This window comes from Neoarius graeffei, chromosome 19 (genome assembly GCF_027579695.1).
Source record: "Neoarius graeffei isolate fNeoGra1 chromosome 19, fNeoGra1.pri, whole genome shotgun sequence".
In the NCBI taxonomy this organism is placed as follows: Eukaryota; Metazoa; Chordata; class Actinopteri; order Siluriformes; family Ariidae; genus Neoarius; species Neoarius graeffei.
Genome location: NC_083587.1, coordinates 26,320,888 through 26,339,339, shown reverse-complemented (window position 1 = coordinate 26,339,339; position 18,452 = coordinate 26,320,888). Strand labels below are relative to the sequence as shown.

The 18,452-nt window shown below is 45.2% G+C and overlaps 1 protein-coding gene across 1 annotated transcript in view; it reads right to left on the bottom strand.

Annotated features, from left to right (window-relative positions):
* Positions 1-13,055: 13,055 nt before the first annotated feature.
* LOC132867590 (contactin-associated protein-like 2) overlaps positions 13,056-18,452 on the bottom strand; it is a 230,874-nt gene continuing 225,477 nt past the window's right edge. The window contains exons 20-24 of the mRNA XM_060900576.1: positions 16,218-16,351; positions 15,562-15,655; positions 13,675-13,905; positions 13,395-13,466; positions 13,056-13,255 (exon numbers count right to left, since the gene is read on the bottom strand). Coding sequence (XP_060756559.1) covers positions 13,056-13,255; positions 13,395-13,466; positions 13,675-13,905; positions 15,562-15,655; positions 16,218-16,351 — 731 coding nt within the window. The remainder of the gene's footprint in view (positions 13,256-13,394; positions 13,467-13,674; positions 13,906-15,561; positions 15,656-16,217; positions 16,352-18,452) is intronic.

Here is an 18,452-nt window from a genome sequence, read left to right as displayed (position 1 = left end):
GTACAGCGTGCCGCGAATGCCAGTTAGTAAATCCAGCGGCCATTCCAAAAGCGCCCTTGCGCCCCCTACCATTTAATTGAGACCCTGTTCGAAAAAATTGGAATGGATCTCGTCGGGCCATTAGATCGGTCAACACGAGGGTACTGCTTTATATTGGTTCTGGTGGACTATGCAACGCGATACCCGGAAGTGGTGCCTCTTCGCAATATCTCAGCACGCAGTATTGCGGAGGCCCTCTTCCACGTCATCTCCCGGGTTGGAATCCCGAAAGAGATTCTGACTGACCAAGGCACCTCGTTTATGTCACGAACACTGAGCGAACTGTATGGGCTACTGGGTATTAAGCCGATCTGCACCAGCATTTATCACCCACAGACGGACAGTTTAGTTGAACGGTTCAACCGCACCCTCAAGAATATTATCAAAAAATTTGTAAGTGAGGACGCACGTAACTGGGATAAGTGGCTCGAACCCTTGTTGTTTGCAGTGCGAGAGGTCCCCCAAGCCTCCACGGGGTTCTCCCCGTTTGAATTATTATATGGGCGTAAGCCGCGCGGCATCTTAGATGTACTGCGGGAAAACTGGGAGGAGGGACCTTCACCGAGCAAAAACGAAATTCAGTACGTTATGGATCTGCGCGCAAAACTCCACACGCTCACCCACCTAACTCAGGAGAATTTGCGCCAGGCCCAGGAACGGCAAGCCCGCCTGTACAACAAGGGCACGCGCCTTAGAGAGTTCACTCTGGGAGATAAGGTACTCGTCCTGTTGCCCACGTCGAGCTCCAAATTAATCGCCAAGTGGCAAGGACCCTTTGAGGTCACACGGCGAGTCGGGGACGTCGACTATGAGGTTAGGCGAACGGACAGGGAGGGGGCGCTACAGATCTACCACCTCAATCTGCTGGAACGAGGAGGTCCCCGTGGCGTTGGTGTTGGTAGTTCCGGAGAAGGCGGAGCTGGGGCCGGAGGTCCAAAAAGGGTCATTGGCATCACGTACCTCTCCGGTCCCCTGTGGAGACCACCTCTCCCCGACCCAACTCACGGAGGTCGCCCAGTTGCAGGCCGAGTTTTCAGATGTGTTCTCGCCCCTGCCCGGTCGCACTAACCTCATAGAACACCACATAGAGACGCCCCCGGGGGTGGTAGTGCGGAGCCGTCCTTATAGATTACCCGAACACAAAAAAAAGGTGGTTCGGGAAGAACTTCAGGCCATGCTCGAAATGGGCATCATCGAGGAGTCCCACAGTGACTGGAGCAGCCCGGTGGTCTTGGTTCCCAAGGCTGACGGCTCGGTCCGGTTCTGTGTGGACTATAGGAAAGTCAACGCGGTGTCTAAATTTGACGCGTACCCAATGCCTCGTATTGATGAGCTGCTCGATCGACTAGGCACGGCTCGCTTTTACTCGACACTGGATTTGACGAAGGGATATTGGCAGATCCCCTTGACTCCATTATCCCGGGAAAAAACGGCCTTTTCCACACCGTTCGGCTTACACCAGTTCATCACACTTCCTTTTGGGCTGTTTGGGGCGCCCGCTACGTTTCAGCGGCTGATGGACCGGGTCCTCCAGCCCCACGCCACCTATGCGGCCGCTTACCTAGATGATATCATCATTTATAGTAATGATTGGCAGCGGCACCTACAACACCTGAGGGCCGTCCTTAGGTTGCTGAGGCGGGCGGGACTCACTGCCAACCCGAAGAAGTGTGCGATTGGGCGGGTGGAAGTACGGTATCTGGGCTTCCACTTGGGCAACGGGCAGGTGCGTCCCCAAATTAATAAGACAGCAGCGATTGCGGCCTGCCCGAGGCCCAAGACCAAAAAGGGGGTGAGGCAGTTCCTGGGGCTGGCGGGCTACTATCGTAGGTTTATACCTAATTATTCGGACGTCACCAGCCCGCTGACTGACCTCACTAAAAAGGGGGCGCCAGATCCGGTCCAGTGGATGGAGCAGTGCCAGCGGGCTTTCTCTGAGGTAAAGGCTGCACTGTGTGGGGGGCCACTTTTACACTCCCCTGACTTCTCTCTCCCTTTTGTGTTGCAGACCGATGCGTCGGACAGAGGGCTGGGGGCCATTTTGTCCCAGCAGGTGGAGGGGGAGGACCGCCCGGTCCTGTACATCAGCCGGAAGCTGTCAGTGCGTGAGGGGCGCTACAGCACAATTGAAAAAGAGTGCCTGGCGATTAAGTGGGCGGTCCTCGCCCTCCGTTACTACCTGCTGGGGCGCTCTTTCACTCTCTGTTCGGACCACGCGCCCCTCCAGTGGCTCCACCGCATGAAGGATGCCAACGCGCGGATCACCCGTTGGTATCTGGCACTCCAACCCTTCAACTTCAAGGTGGTCCACAGGCCGGGGGCGCAGATGGTCGTGGCGGACTTCCTCTCCCGTCAGGGGGGGGGGGAGTCGGCTGCGGGCCGAACGAGCGCCCGGCCTGAGTCGGGCGGTGGGGGTATGTGGCAGCGGGGGCGTGGTCAAGCGCCAGTCTGTGACAGGAGGGTGGAGCCGGGGAAGGTGAGTGGCAGAATCGCGACACCTGAGGATAATTAACCTGTTTGTGTGTGTGTTTTCCCAGTAACCGCTCACTATTTAAGGAGGCTGAGAGAGAGCAGAAGGAGCGCAACCCGGGATCGGATGCAGAGTGTGTTTATGTGTGTGTGTTGGCTTACGCTGTTGAGACTGAAAAGTTTGGGAAAATAAATAAGCCGTCTCTGCATCTAAACGTTGTCCTGCCGTCCTCTGTGCTCCACCCACACATTATCCGCGCTACAGTGGCTTTTGAACCTCTCACTGAAATCGAAGGGAGCCGAGTCGAAACATGCTCGAGTTTGCAGTGATCACTTGGTGAAAGGTTTGTATTGCCCTCTCAGCTATGGCCTTAGTGTTTTCCAATTACTTTTCTTGCCATGTGTCATTATTTTATGGTGCTTTTTTTAGTCATGAAGCGCTAAAGTCCCCAGCTGTTTCTTTGTTTATTCCTCACTCCTCACAAAGTCCATATGCATGAAGGTCATGACAAAATTCTTACCCAGCCATACAGTTACAATGCGGCGTGATCACTTCTCCATCTTGTTTAACTAAGATCAAGGTCTTTAAAGGGGTTTCTGATGATCTTTGTAAATGATTTAACTGAGAGATAAGAGCCAACACAAGTGAGAATCAAGCCAACTGTTGTTTGTTTACACTTCAACTTGCAATACTTCATTGTAAAGACATGAGCAAAAAGCTTAAAAAAACATACTTACACGGTCAAAAACAATACAGGATTCATTCAGCAGCAACTTGGTCCTTTACCCAGCCACATACAAAAAAGTTGTAAGGTTCCATACTCTTCCACGCTTCCATCTGTTTTGCGGTGTAGAAGGACGTCTGCAACACCAGATAGTTTGAGATGTCCGGGAACTCGACTGAAGGGTAGTTTTCGAGATTGTATGACAAATCCTTCCTTCCCAGACTGCAGGGGTCGATTCCATTGCACATAGCAATCTTCTGAATATATCTAAAGCGAGCAGTGGCTTCTAGATTACAAGCATACTCTGATAAGTTATCACTAGTTGTTTGCACTATGGCAGCCGTTTAGACCACCAGCCATTTCACTTCCACTAAAACTGCTAAGAAAAGTCATGTGACTGAAACCTAGCAATATGAGCTGATAGCCTAGTGGTAGAGTAGCCAATCAGAGTGTGTGATTATTCATATCCAGTGAATGTGGATAAAATAATTATGATTAAGTTTTTTGTATATATAGCATGTTATGACATCACAGACTGGGATTTGCTGCTTAGTCCACACTGTGAGGACATAGAGGGGCTGACACACTGTCTGACGGATTACCTTAACTTCTGTGCAGACGTGGTCTCCCCCGCTAAGACTGTACGGTGTTACCCTAATAACAAGCCATGGGTAACACAGGAAGTCAAAGCTGTCCTCAACAGGAAGAAGGCTGCCTTCAGGAGCAGGGATAGGGAGGGAATGAAAGCAGTACAGCAGGAGGTAAAACGCTGTGTAAGGGAAGCTAAGGACAGCTACAGGAGAAAGGTGGAGCAGAAGCTGAAGGAGAACAGCATGAGGGAGATCTGGGAAGGTGTGAAAACCATCACAGGCCACAGTACAAAGACCAGAGTCGTTGAGGGGACAGTGGAGAGGGCGAATGAGTTGAATTACTTTTTCAATCTCCTTCTTCCCTCAACACACCTCCCCCCAGTCATCACAGCAGCCCCCTCCTCCCCCACCTCAACACAGACCCCTCCATGCATTACTGCAGACCAGGTCAGAGGTCAACTGAGGAAGCTTCACCCCAGGAAAGCAGCAGGCCCGGACAAGGTGTGTCCCCGACTACTGAAGACCTGTGCTACTGAACTGGGTGAACCACTCCAATGCATCTTCAACCTTAGCCTGCAGCTGGAGAGAGTGCCCACCCTCTGGAAGACATCATGTATCTTTCCAGTTCCCAAAAACAATTGGCCCAGCGAGCTGAACGACTTCCGACCGGTGGCACTCACTTCACATCTGATGAAGACGTTGGAGCGGCTCTTCCTCAGCCTCCTCAGACCCCAGGTACAACATGCCCAGGACTGTCTGCAGTTTGTGTACCAGGCAGGTGTCGGTGTGGAAGACACCATCCTCTACCTGCTACACCGAGCCCACTCGCATCTGGATAAGGGAAATGGCACAGTGAGGATCCTCTTCTTGGACTTCTCGAGTGCCTTCAACACCATCCAGCCCCTATTGCTTCAGGACAAACTGAACAGGGTGCGAGTGGACCCCTGCCTGGTCACCTGGATCTCCAGCTACCTCACTGACAGGCCGCAGTACATCAGGCTGAAGGACATCACGTCTGACACTGTGATTAGCAGCACCGGAGCACCCCAGGGCACAGTGCTGGCCCCTCTTCTCTTCACCCTGTACACTGCGGACTTCTGCTACAACTCAGAGCTGTGTCACATTCAGAAGTTTGCCGATGACACAGCCATTGTTGGGTGTATCTGTGATGACAGAGAGGAGGAGTATAGGAGCCTGGTGAGGGACTTTGCTGTGTGGTGCAACAGGAACCATCTGCAGTTCAACACCTCGAAGACCAAGGAGCTGGTCACTGACTTTGGGAGGTCACGACCAGTTCTGATCGAGGGAGTCAAGGTGGAGGCTGTGGATTCCTACAAGTACCTCGGGCTGTGGCTGGACAGCAAGCTGGACTGGACTTGCAACACCAAACACTTATACAGGAAGGGACAGAGCAGGCTATACTTCCTTAGGAGGCTGCGGTCCTTTAACATCTGCAGGAAACTCCTGTGGATGTTCTATCAGTCTGTGGTCGCCAGTGTCCTATTTTACACCGTGGTGTGCTGGGGGGGGCAGCACATCCAAGAAGGACACATCCAGGCTGGACAAACTGATCAGGTGGGCCGGCTTTGTGGTCAGCATGAAGCTGGACTCTCTGGTGATGGTGGCAGAGAAGAGGTCTATGGACAAACTATTGAACATCATGGACAATGCCAGTCACCCTCTGCACACCGTCATCAGCAACCAGAGGAGCCTGTTCAGTGACAGAATGCTCCTTCCCAAGTGCAGGAAGAACAGACTTAAAAACTCCTTTGTCCCTCACGCCATCAGACTGTACAACTCCTCTCTGGGGGGGGAGGAGGGGTAACAGGAGGACAGAGGATGGGAAGGAGCAGTAACCTAACCTAACAATAAGCAATACCGGACAATGTGCAATATAAAGTGCAATATCTCTCCAGCCACCGCCACCGCCTCCCTTTAATGTTATGGATGCTGCATACCATAAACCCTAACCATTAGAATATTCATATAAACACACACCAGTTGGATTGTGAAAATGTGTCTTCCATGTGTGTGATTGAAATTCCATGTTGAGTCAAGTTGAGTCTCTTCAACTCTTCACTTGAGATGTCAAGTGAAGAGTTGAATCTTGTTTAGGCTAAAACCAATTCACTTAATGAAGCAAGGCTGTCTGAATAAAGTTTGTCCTTGATTTCTCCTGTCTTGGTGTCCTTTCTTTGAACCTTTTCCTTGCCTCAGGGAGAAGGTAAGAAAGAAGTAAAGGAAAGAAAATTAAGAAATGAGAAGTACTCAGAAAAAAAAACAGACACATACACTAATCATGGGAATACTGATTCTTTAGAGTGAGTCATATTATTTGGTTCAGCTCACCTCTAAGAGTCAAGTATTTCAGCTGACTCATTGCCATTCAAAAAATCTCATCTCTCATCTCATTATCTGTAGCCGCTTTATCCTGTTCTACAGGGTCGCCGGCAAGCTGGAGCCTATCCCAGCTGACTACGGGCGAAAGGCGGGGTACACCCTGGACAAGTCGCCAGGTCATCACAGGGCTGACACATAGACACAGACAACCATTCACACTCACATTCACACCTACGGTCAATTTAGAGTCACCAGTTAACCTAACCTGCATGTCTTTGGACTGTGGGGGAAACCGGAGCACCCGGAGGAAACCCACGCGGACACGGGGAGAACATGCAAACTCCACACAGAAAGGCCCTCGCCGGCCACGGGGCTCGAACCCGGACCTTCTTGCTGTGAGGCGACAGCGCTAACCACTACACCACCGTGCCGCCCCATTCAAAAAATGGCATTAAAAAATGTGTAATTTTTCAAACAGAGAAAATAATTATGTATACAGCATGTAGTATAATGTAGAACCTATGATGTAGTGCAAGCAGTGATGCAGAGTTACACAGATTATTGTACTTACAAAAATGTGAAAACACATTTTTTGGGTTTTAAATGAGGTTAGATTGTTGCATCACTCTATATTCTGTCCTCTTCATCATTTTACAAACAACTCTGTCACCAAGCAAATAAGAGTCATTCATCATGTCTGTACACGTTCCAGTTTTTTTTTTTTTTATGTCACAGGGCAAACTGCATGGCTCTGACTGAACAGCTCTGACAGTAATTCCAGCTGCAAGGGTGAATCCACACCTGCTTGTGACCAAAGATTATGGTTGGGCAGGATGACATTAATAACGACATAGCCTCAAACAAGTCTAGATGCATCATGCTATAGGCTACTACAGTATCTAGTAAATTTTTAAAGTAACTCCATAATAGTCAGTTGAGGGTTGATAAAATATGGTTATCCAGAATACTGATTAGTAGCTCAAGCAGTTTTAGATGTACTTTTGTTCAACTGTGTTTCATATAGCATGTTTGTTTCCGATCTGGTGAGGGAGAGATTGTCTATAGCTGCCATAATAGGACCAGTTTCTATGACCATGACATAAAATGTAACTACCTAATTTATTAGAACTTTATTTATCCCAGAATAACTGATCGCAATTCGAGCTGAAACTGTTCCACAGATAGATGGTTAGATTGAGCTATCCTAAGACCATCTGCCTCCATAAATTTGTGTAGTGCTGTGATCCCTGCATACATCTGTCTACTCTTTTCTCTCTTCATAAACTCCCTGAGAAACTGACTGCTGCTTGAATGTGACTTGGCTTGTGGATGTAGCTGTAAGATGTCAGCATGTCTTTTCATGTCCTCTGTGGGTGATGCCTCAAGACCAATCTGTTATCCTCTCATCTGCCTGTCAGGCCAGACCATTGCTGCTTTGCATACATACTGTACATATATACAGGCATACATCAGCCATAACACTGAACTCATTGACAGGTGAAGTGAATAGCATTGGTTATTTCGTTACACTGGCACATGTCAAGGAATGAAATATATTAGAAGCAAGTTCTCAAAAGGGCAGCATGGTGGTGTAGTGGTTAGCACTGTTGCCTCATAGCAAGAAGGTCCTGTGTTCAAGCCCAGCAGCCAATGGCAGCCTTTCTGTGTGGAGTTTGCAGGTTCTCCCTGTGTCTGCGTGGGTTTCCTCTGGATATTCTCGTCTTCCCCAAAACACATGCAGGTTAGGTTAATTGTTGGCTCTAAATTCAGAGTGTGAATGGTTGTTTGTCTTTATGTTTCAGCCCTGCAATGACCTGGCAACTTGTTCAGGGTGTACCCCGCCTCTCACCCATAATCAGCTGGGATAGGCTCCAGCTTGTCCATGACCCTGTACAGGATAAGCTGTTATGGATGATGGATGGATGGAAGTTCTCAAAGTTGATGTGTTGAAAGCAGGAAAAATGGGCAAGCATAAGGATCTGAGTGACTTTGACAAGGGCCAAATTGATGAGACAACTCAGCCAGAACTCTCCAAAATGGCAGGTTTTGTGGAGTGTTCCTGGTATGCAGTAGTTAGTACCTAACAAAAGTGGTCCAATGAAGGTCAACTGGTGAACCAGCAACAGGGTCATGGACAACCAAGGTGTATGGGGAGTGAAGGCTATCCCGCTTTGTCCAATCCCACAGAAGAGCTACTGTAGCACAAAAATAATACTGCCATTGATAGAAAGGTGTCAGAATACACAGTGAATCACAGCTTGCTGCATATGAGGCTGCACAGCCACAGCAGTCAGAGTGCCCATGCTGACCCTGTCTACTGCCAAATGTGCCTAAGCTGGGCACATCAGCATCAGAACTGGACCATGGAGCAATGGAAGGTAGCCTGGTCTAATGAATCACATTTTCTTTTACATCATGTGACTAGGTGCGTATGCATCACTTACTTGGGCAAAAAATGGCACCAGGATGCACTATGGGAAGACGGCAAGCCAGCAGAAGCAGTTTGATGCTCTGGGCAATGTTCTACTCAGAAACTTTGGGTCCTAGCCTTCATGAGAATGTTACTTTGACACATACCACCTAGCTAAACATTGCTGAAGATAAAGTACACCCCTTCATGGCAACGGCATTCCCTAATGGCAGTGATCTCTTTCAGCAGGACAGTGCTCCCTGTCACACTGCAATAATTGTTCAGGAATAGTTTGATGAACATGACAGAGTTCCAGTTGTTGACTTGGCCTCCAAATTCCCCAGATCGGCATCTGTGAGGACAAACAAGTCTGATCCATGGAGTTCCCACCTTACAGGATTTAAAGGATCTGCTGCTAACCTCTTGGTGCTAGATACCACAATACAGGGTCAGAGCTGTTTTTGTGGCATAAGGGTGATCTACACTATATAAGGCAGGTAGTTGGGTAGTTGTATTGTTATGGCTGATCAGTTTTGGGATACCCTGCATACTGTATATATATATATATATATATATATATATATATATATATATATATATATATATATAATATCAAAATTATATATACAATGCACATTAGTTTGTTGTATATCTATTGATGGGAATATGAACAAGTCTGATGAAACCACAGAAAACCACAATGCCACAGCAATCTTCTGGAATAACTTGTGTAGTAATTACGTGTGTGCTAAACCTTTTTCATGCAAATATTTTATGTTGGCCTGAAAGCTCCTAGACAAGGACACTGTAATTAGCGAGTTGAGGTTTTGCTTCATACAGTGTTTAGTCAAATTCATATTGCAATTAGGTGGCACGGTGGTGTAGTGGTTAGCACTGTCGCCTCACAGCAAGAAGGTCCTGGGTTCGAGCCCCGGGGCCGGCGAGGGCCTTTCTGTGTGGAGTTTGCATGTTCTCCCCGTGTCCGCGTGGGTTACCTCCGGGTGCTCCGGTTTCCCCCACAGCCCAAAGACATGCAGGTTAGGTTAACTGGTGACTCTAAATTGACCGTAGGTGTGAATGTGAGTGTGAATGGTTGTCTGTGTCTATGTGTCAGCCCTGTGATGACCTGGCGACTTGTCCAGGGTGTACCCCACCTTTCGCCCGTAGTCAGCTGGGATGGGCTCCAGCTTGCCTGCAACCCTGTAGAAGGATAAAGCGGCTTGAGATAATGAGATGAGATGAGATATATATATACTGGGTGTGATTTGCTGGGGGGGATGGTGGGGATCATCCCCCCCTCTGGTTTTTATCTCTGCTGAAAAAAAATCCTCAGGGACAACCCCGTCAATAAAACAAACAAACCAAAAAAAAAAAAAGTTGACATGACAGGCATGTTGTGACACAGTTTTCTATGGTCTACATTGCACTCACTTTCAAAATGACCCGAAGTGGCAGCTTTGATGTTCACGAACGTCCCCAGCAAATAGATACATTGTAGATAATAACAATATCCAGAGTGTGAACATGGATTTAGCGCCATGAATCACATCCTTATTGATGAGCGCAACAGAATGAATGTATCCACACTGACAGCCTTCTTTTCCTCGCTGTCAATGGGCCAGACGTGCGTTCCTTCCCTGCTGAGAAATTCGCAGAAATGTGGATTAAAGAAGGGCGAAACACGGCGGATAGCGCACCGACGGGAAAGCAGAAAAGGCCACATGAACTGCGCCATCAGAGCAAACTGTTCATTTAGTATTCATGTATTTTAGTGATTTTCGAGTCACTGTCCATTTAATCCGGAGGGAGAGAAACATCACAGCAACGCGACAAGCAATGCGAACTTTGTTGTGTGTTAGTGTTCGTGTATTTAGTCAGAGAGATAGGAAGATGAATTTACTATCTCTGGTTTAGTGTTCGTTTTCATTTAGTGTTATTCATTTGATATCATCGGATGTTATTGAGCTGTTAGCCTATTGTTACCTTAATTTTGTGACATTTCATGATTAAAAAAAAAAAATCCCCCCTTCTGGTTTTTTGACAAATCGCACCCTGTATATATATATATATATATATATATATATATATACACACACACTAAAGGTACAAAAGGTGCATGCTTGTGTGTATCACACCACCGACAAAAAATAGCACAGTTTATAGCAGCAGCTCATTACCATAGATTTAAACTTTATATAATGACATTAAGATGAGAGACTATCCAACTTGACTTATGCTAGCTACTATCTGTCATGCTAAAATGCAATCAAGGGACTTTTTTAAGTAACCCTATAATAGGCATTTAAGAGTCGAGAATATATATTCCTACACTCTAGGAGATAATTTGGGGCAGTTTTAGACAAACCTATGTTCAACTGTATTCAATGCTGTGGCCGAAAACAATCATCTCATCTCATTATCTCTAGCTGCTTTATCCTGTTCTACGGGGTCGCAGGCAAGCTGGAGCCTAGCCCAGCTGACTACGGGTGAAAGGCGGGGTACACCCTGGACAAGTCGCCAGGTCATCACAGGGCTGACACATAGACAACCATTCACACTCACATTCACACCTACGGTCAATTTAGAGTCACCAGTTAACCTAACCTGCATGTCTTTGGATTGTGGGGGAAACCGGAGCACCCGGAGGAAACCCACACGGACACGGGGAGAACATGCAAACTACGCACAGAAAGGCCCTCGTCAGCCACGGGGCTCGAACCCGGACCTTCTTGCTGTGAGGCGACAGCGCTAACCACTACACCACCGTGCCGCCTCCGAAAAAAAAAAATCAAGCACTTGAAAAGATAGACACATTTTTCTCAGCCTTTGAATGAGAAACAAGGTCATGATAGTACACACACATTTCAGATGTACGGTAATCTCCTTTTCTCACCCAGTCTGAGCAATGTATGCTTATAGTGTACATAGATGCACTGTCTGCACTTTGCCTTTTTTAAAACTTAGATGTACTATAAAACAAGTTCTTGAAGTCTACTTGGTAGTGTGTTCTGTTTCAATTTGGCAACCCTGTCATTAACTGGCCTTAGCATTGCTATTTCTGTTTAATTTAAAATGTTCAAAGTGTGAACACGGGGCAGCGAGATTTCCGCCCCAATGGGCTTCTATTAGGGCTTATGTATTATACATTTCCCATTTTTGACCATAAGGTGCAATAATAGCTCTATGGAGCTAAAAGGGGCAGAGAACATGCTCCCCCAGTGTTACAAAACCACTAAAAAAGATGAAATGAATAGAACATCTGTCAAATAGTAACTTTAAGTCATTGGTCACTCAAACAAGGTAATTGGTATTTCAATGGAAGTTAGTTGTGAATAAGGACTAAAAAAGTTTTAACTTTTGTTGAATGGCAAACATTCTGACAATTTATCCCCGTTTTCCTGAGTGTGTTCTGTATCTTTCCACAGTGTCTAAGTGTTAGTTCTGGTCCATGAGTTGATCTGGATGTAGGAGACAGGTGTGGTTTGACTGAACGTCTTGCCTTCTCTGGACTCCTCCTGATTTTGTTTCGCAGGCGCTGCTCAGCAGTAAGTCTTGATCCAATTAAGTAATTTTAATTATGAGTTTATTGAAATAAACAGCAAGATTTGTCTACAAATTACAGTCTGGACCAATACAATAATTATAGACATAGAGTACATCATCATACCGTTGCATACCTGTACCATTATAGCATTTTACATGCTCATTACAAAAGAACACAAAAGAACCATATTGTAAAGATATCGTGTTTAACAAATGCACAGCATTTTTATGAAACAGCACTCTGGGACAAGTGCTGGGACAAAACACTCAAACCAAACAAGTCAGGGTTATGCCATGATGATCTCACTGTGAAGTTCATCATCTGGCCAATATTGATAAACGTGTTGATTTCTTTATACTCTCAGTGTTTCTTGATTGTCCAGTGGATTATCGTGACCTTGAAGGTTCCAGCTCTACAAATGACTCAGGCAAATGCAAGGTCTTGGATGTTAAATTCCTAACCTATGACATGGTCTCCTTGACAGTAGAGCTACTGTAATCCATAATGAGCTTTGGAGACTTTGAGTCTGCACTTCCTGCACAGAGGAGATTCTTTCCCAGTGTCATCTCTTCTTGACTTGGTCTTCATATTCTCCTCTTGAGCACAGGAGCAGAGAAAGCCAGGCCTGAGTCCACCAAATCACCATAGTCCTCATTCTCATTCACATCCATCAGCTCCTTTATGACCACGCAGCTTCAGGAGCTTCCAGAATTGAAGAGAACCATGAACCCTCAAAACACTCACCGAAGCTGCCTTGATGGTCCACTGGCAGACAGAGATAGACAGAGAAAGAGGAACAAAGGAACACACAGAGAAAGGAAGGGTGCAAGTAAAAGAAAGGAGAACAAATAAAAAGAGTTGCAAAGGAAGGGGTTTCGCTTGTTCCCGATCCTCAGTGACAGTCTCAAATAGTTTGTATGTCCTTCATCAGAGATGTTTTAGATGAACCACTCCTTCTTGTTTTCTTCGATAGTCTCTGTGAAATTGGGCTCAGCGCTAATGATGGCTGTATCAGCTGATTCAAACCGTTCTTCTCCTTTGGACTCATTGGTGTGGTACGTTCCCTTGTGGCGGAACATGTAGCGAATCAGGAACACCAGAATGCACAAGATGGTGAAGATCACCACAGCAATGGTGCCTGAATCAAGAAGAGAGACTATGAAGACCTTCTCAGATATTTTAAATAATACTGCTGAAGAGAAATGAGTGAGAAATTATGCAGATACAGTATGAGAAGCTCAAATAGCCTTAAGCGATAGAGTCTGGAAACTTCTTACCACCAATTACTGCTGAATTCCTGTTCACCCCGTCTGGTACAACTCTCTCCTCATTGAATGGGAAATCAGGACCTACAGGAACCATCCTGTGTGTTAATAACACTTCAATCTTCACAATCCAACTAGAGTGTAAAGCCAAAATTTGGGAACACTTAACATCTTAAGCAGGGGTGGCTCCAAACCCTTAAATTCAACTGAATGTGTATGGATTATGAAGTGTTTGCTTGCACACACTTCAGCCTATAAATCACAGCCAATGTTTTTTTGTTTGTTTTTGTACCTGCATTCAAGTGCCAGGAGTCAGTGTTAGTGGACATCGGCGAGACAGTAAGCGGGGACGAGCCGCAGTTAGACTCAACCAATTTGCCCTGATGCGAGACGGAAACAGCGGGCCGTGAATGAATAGCTGCCTTTAGAGGAGCGATGCTGTTAAACTGCACTCGGGACAGGCAGCCTACAAAGCCAGGAGTGTTATACTTCTCTACCAGCACTGGGTCGATGGGACCGGTTTCTGCAGGAAACAGAAAGAGAGTCACAAATGGAGTGCATGGTGTACTTTTGGGATTCATTTGAGATTGAGAATAAAAGCCTTCCAGGTAATCTAGGGATATGACCTTGCTTCCAGTAAACAGAATCTTACTATGTAGACCTGAATATGAACACTTGGAAAAATCCAGAGGTAGAAATACCAGGCCTGTCTGCATGATGTGTGAGTCTTGACTGACAGTTCTTCAACCTCATCTACATCACTCCACCTCATGACTGGTCTCAACTAAAGATATGCATAGGACTGTTTGTTGAAATTTCCAACAAATTTAGTTGGCTCGATTTCCCAAATTATAAACAAACTACTAGCATAAATTAAATTAAACCACCATGATCCTGACCAGGCAGTTACTAAGGATTAGCCAAGCTTCATATTGGACAACTCAGGAACCTTTTAAGTAAGCTTTAAAATGATTAAAGAGGTATTTGGGCTGAAGAGGTGATTAGTAACTCACTACGTTTACATGCACATAGAGAGAATCGAATTTCTGCCGTTGCTCGACTGAAATCGAAGTTCAAAATGCCATGCATACACCTTAATTCGGCTGAAATTGAACCGAACTTGATTTCTCGGAATCGAGCTACACGACCTAGTTTATGCGATTTCTGCCGAGCTACTTTGTGCATGTATACCCTATCGAGCTAGTTGTCGAGCTACTTCCAGAAGTGACGAGACCACAAGCGGGAAACACAACAGCCTCGGTCGGCATGACAACAGTAGTAGTGAGCAGCAGAAGAGGATAGGAGGAACAAACGAAGAAGAGAAAATGTGGATGTAGAGCTCTCTGAAGTGTGGGTGGAGCACAGAGGACGGCAGGACAAAGCTTCTGGTACTAATAGGCTTTTTATTGTCAGACTTTTCAGTTTAACAGCCTACTTTTATTCTTGAGAGAGAAACACACACGCGCGCGCGCACGCTGTGTTCTAGTCCCGGGATGAGCTCTCCCCTCTGCTCTCCCTCTGCCTCCTTAAATAGGGCGCGGTTACTGGGAAGACACACAAACACGTTAATTACCGTCAGGTGAAGTGATTCTGCCACTCACCTTCCCTGGCTCCGCCCTCCTGTCACAGACCGGCGCTTGACCACGCCCCCACTGCCACAGGCAAGCAGAAACGTGCACTTCTGGAGCAGTGAGGAGACAGAGTTCATGCTCATTCAGCTTAAGGAGTTGAATATATTAAAATTCATGGACGGGAGAAAAACGCGCAATGGAGAACACGGAACTGATAACTTTGTTTACACTCTTGAATAGCTCTTCTTCATGACGACAACCGGAAGTGTACCAACACGATGGGGCGTGTTGCGCCACCTGTGGCTCAGGTGCACAATGCACCTCACACAATAGCCCGATTTCATTGTGTGCATGTAGGATTGGATTTCTCTGGCACCCTGCTGGGACCTTCAGCTCGATTACCGACAGCAGCTCGATTTGGATGTGCATGTAAACGTAGTCAATGAGCTTCAGGTCAATGTGATTAGTTGTAGTCAATGTTTTGAACTTGAGTGAGTTGGTAGAAATGAAGGTTTGGTAATTGGTAGAGGATTCTGGGAAATAATAGAGTTCCTGGAGGACAATCCTGTGACAGAATGTTGTTCTTAAATGCTGGAAAATGCACTTACCTAAGACTTTTCCTAGGAAGAGGGTTTTGACCAAGTTGAACTGAGTGTCGGAGGTTTCAGGCAGGGTGTAGCTGACCAAAGGATAGTGGTCCAGCTATAACACACATGCATAAACATACACATATGTGCATTATTATTATTAGTATTATTATTAGTATTATTATTAGTATTAGGTCAATCTTTCCTTGAGCCCAACGGTTCCTTAGATAGACTCTGGATTCATGGCAACCAGGATAAAGTGGTGACTCCACAAATGAATGATCAAATCAATCATCTCGATGGATCTCGCTAACAAAGAGCTTGATATGGCGGTGTCATAGGATAAATTGACAATTCTGAATAGTGTTGAGCTTATTCATTTTTATTAGAGGGAACTAATGACTGACTCAGAAAGATGAGTCACAATGAAAAGCTTCCCTGAGGCTTCAAACTCTCTGCAAGCCACACAGCTTTAATGATCCTTGCTAATGAGTTGTAAATAAGATCCAGCTTGGTCTTGTGGAACATGAAGGAAATTTACCCATTTATAATTACCATTGTGAAAATGTAAAATACAAACTAAGCAAGCAACAGAGATGTTATACAACTACTCTGTACTGTGTGTGCAAGAGCAAATACAAAAATACTGTACAGGTATGAAAAAACAGAAATCTCACCTGGACGTGGATTTCTCGTTCTATTCTTGTGATGTTGACGCTGTGTGGCTGTCCGTTGGCTAAGTTGCGCTGGTCCAGATTGACAGTGAAGGGTTCGAGCAGATTCCCGAGGTTATAATGTAGCTGTAAAGAACCTGATCGAGAAAGAAAGTTCACTTTTATTAGTATTGTCTCTGATTTGTCACATGCATCATCATCCCTTTGTATTAAGAGAAACAGGAGTCATGATTTAACCTGATGAAACCAAATTTATTTTCAAGGTAATTTCACTAGCTCTTATCTTTGTCATTATAAAGGCTAGCCATGCATTTATCTTTTTTTTTTTTTTTGTTGCCCAGAATAGTCTAGACCAGGGCTTTTCGAAGTGTGGGGTACGCCTCCCCTAGGGGGGGCGCAACGTGAGGAAAAATAAACCAGAATAAGTTACTATTGCAGACATTTAGCGAACTTCAGCTAGCCTTTGCCAGAGACAAAATGGATCGATTTTTAGTACCTAAAGCTACAGTGAGTGAGGAGACAGAGTCTGGGCCAAGCAAAAAAAAGAAGGAAGTATGACCACGATTATTTAAAGTTTGGATTTTCATGGACTGGATCTGAAGATGCTCCACTGCCACAGTGTGTTGTCTGCCAAGAGGTGCTAGCTAACGATGCTATGAGATGTTTAAAATGTGTAAAACAAGATGTTTTTTTTTTTAAAGCACAGATGTTTAAAATGTGTAAAAAAAAGATGTTTTAAAAAAGCACAGATGTTTAAAATGTGTAAAAAGAGAGGTTTTAAAAAAGCACAGATGTTTAAAATGTGTAAAAGAAAAAAATAAAAAATGTGTACAACAACCATTTTTTTTAAATACGAATGGAACATTAAGTAAAGCAACAACAAAAATTGGGGGGGGGGGGGGGGGGGCTGTTGTTTATTTGCTCTCTGAGGGGGGGCTGACTCTCCCACACTTTGAAAACCCCTGGTCTAGACTATCCAAATGTTCCATCATTTGATAATGATACTTGCACATTTCTTATATTTAACAGTTATTTCACGAAATTGAGTTGTACATGAGCTGATAGCCGATGAGCCGCATAGCATCGAGTTGGCTATAAGCTATGTGTGAGGAGATTGAGTGGAATAACTGTTTTATTCTATCCACATTCACTGGATTTTGAGAAACAGAGCATTTTTATTTTTTGCAAATTCGATAAATAAAAACTTTATACAAAACGTCTGACAAAATAATTTCTGCTTAGAATATAAACAAACCGGCAAAATGACAGTAGCAATTTGTGAAAAATGCTATAATAATCTCATCTCATTATCTCTAGCCACTTTATCCTGTCCTACAGTGTCGCAGGCAAGCTGGAGCCTATCCCAGCTGACTACGGGCGAAAGGCGGGGTACACCCTGGACAAGTCGCCAGGTCATCACAGGGCCGACACATAGACACACAGACAACCATTCACACTCACATTCACACCTACGGTCAATTTAGAGTCACCAGTTAACCTAACCTGCATGTCTTTGGACTGTGGGGGAAACCGGAGCACCCGGAGGAAACCCACGCGGACACGGGGAGAACATGCAAACTCCGCACAGAAAGGCCCTCGCCGGCCACGGGACTCGAACCCAGGACCTTCTTGCTGTGAGGCGACAGCGCTAACCACTACACCACCATGCCGCCCTGCTATAATAATAATTATTGAAAAATAAAAAAAAAGATATGCTCTTACCATGAAATACTTTTATTCCATATTTTGTTGCCTTTTTTTATATATATTTTCTGGGGTTTTGTTTTCGAGTAGAGTTTTTATTTCATCCTCAGTTGGTTCAGCAACATGCTCCGCCATTTTCTTCTCCTTCTTCTTGAAGTTTTTTTTTGGTGGTTGGCAAACCAAATTAAAGGTGCATTACTGCCACCAACTGGACTGGAGTATGGAACAGGAGATATTGGGGGGAACTATATTCTTTGAGCTATTTTTGTTTCTTATAAATACTTCAAAACAAAGTGATATATCTGGCTTGATGCGTTCTGCCATTTTGTTTTTCTCTACTCACAGTACAGTATATGAGTTAATATCCTAGTAGTAGAGCAGCCAATCAGAGTGTGCGATTGCTCATATCCAGTGAATGTGGGTAGAATAATATACTTTATATCAAGGGAAAAAAAAAAGATTGCATCTTATGAAATCGTTATGTTAATTGTACATATATTTCACCATAAAATGCTGGTAGTATAGATATATTTT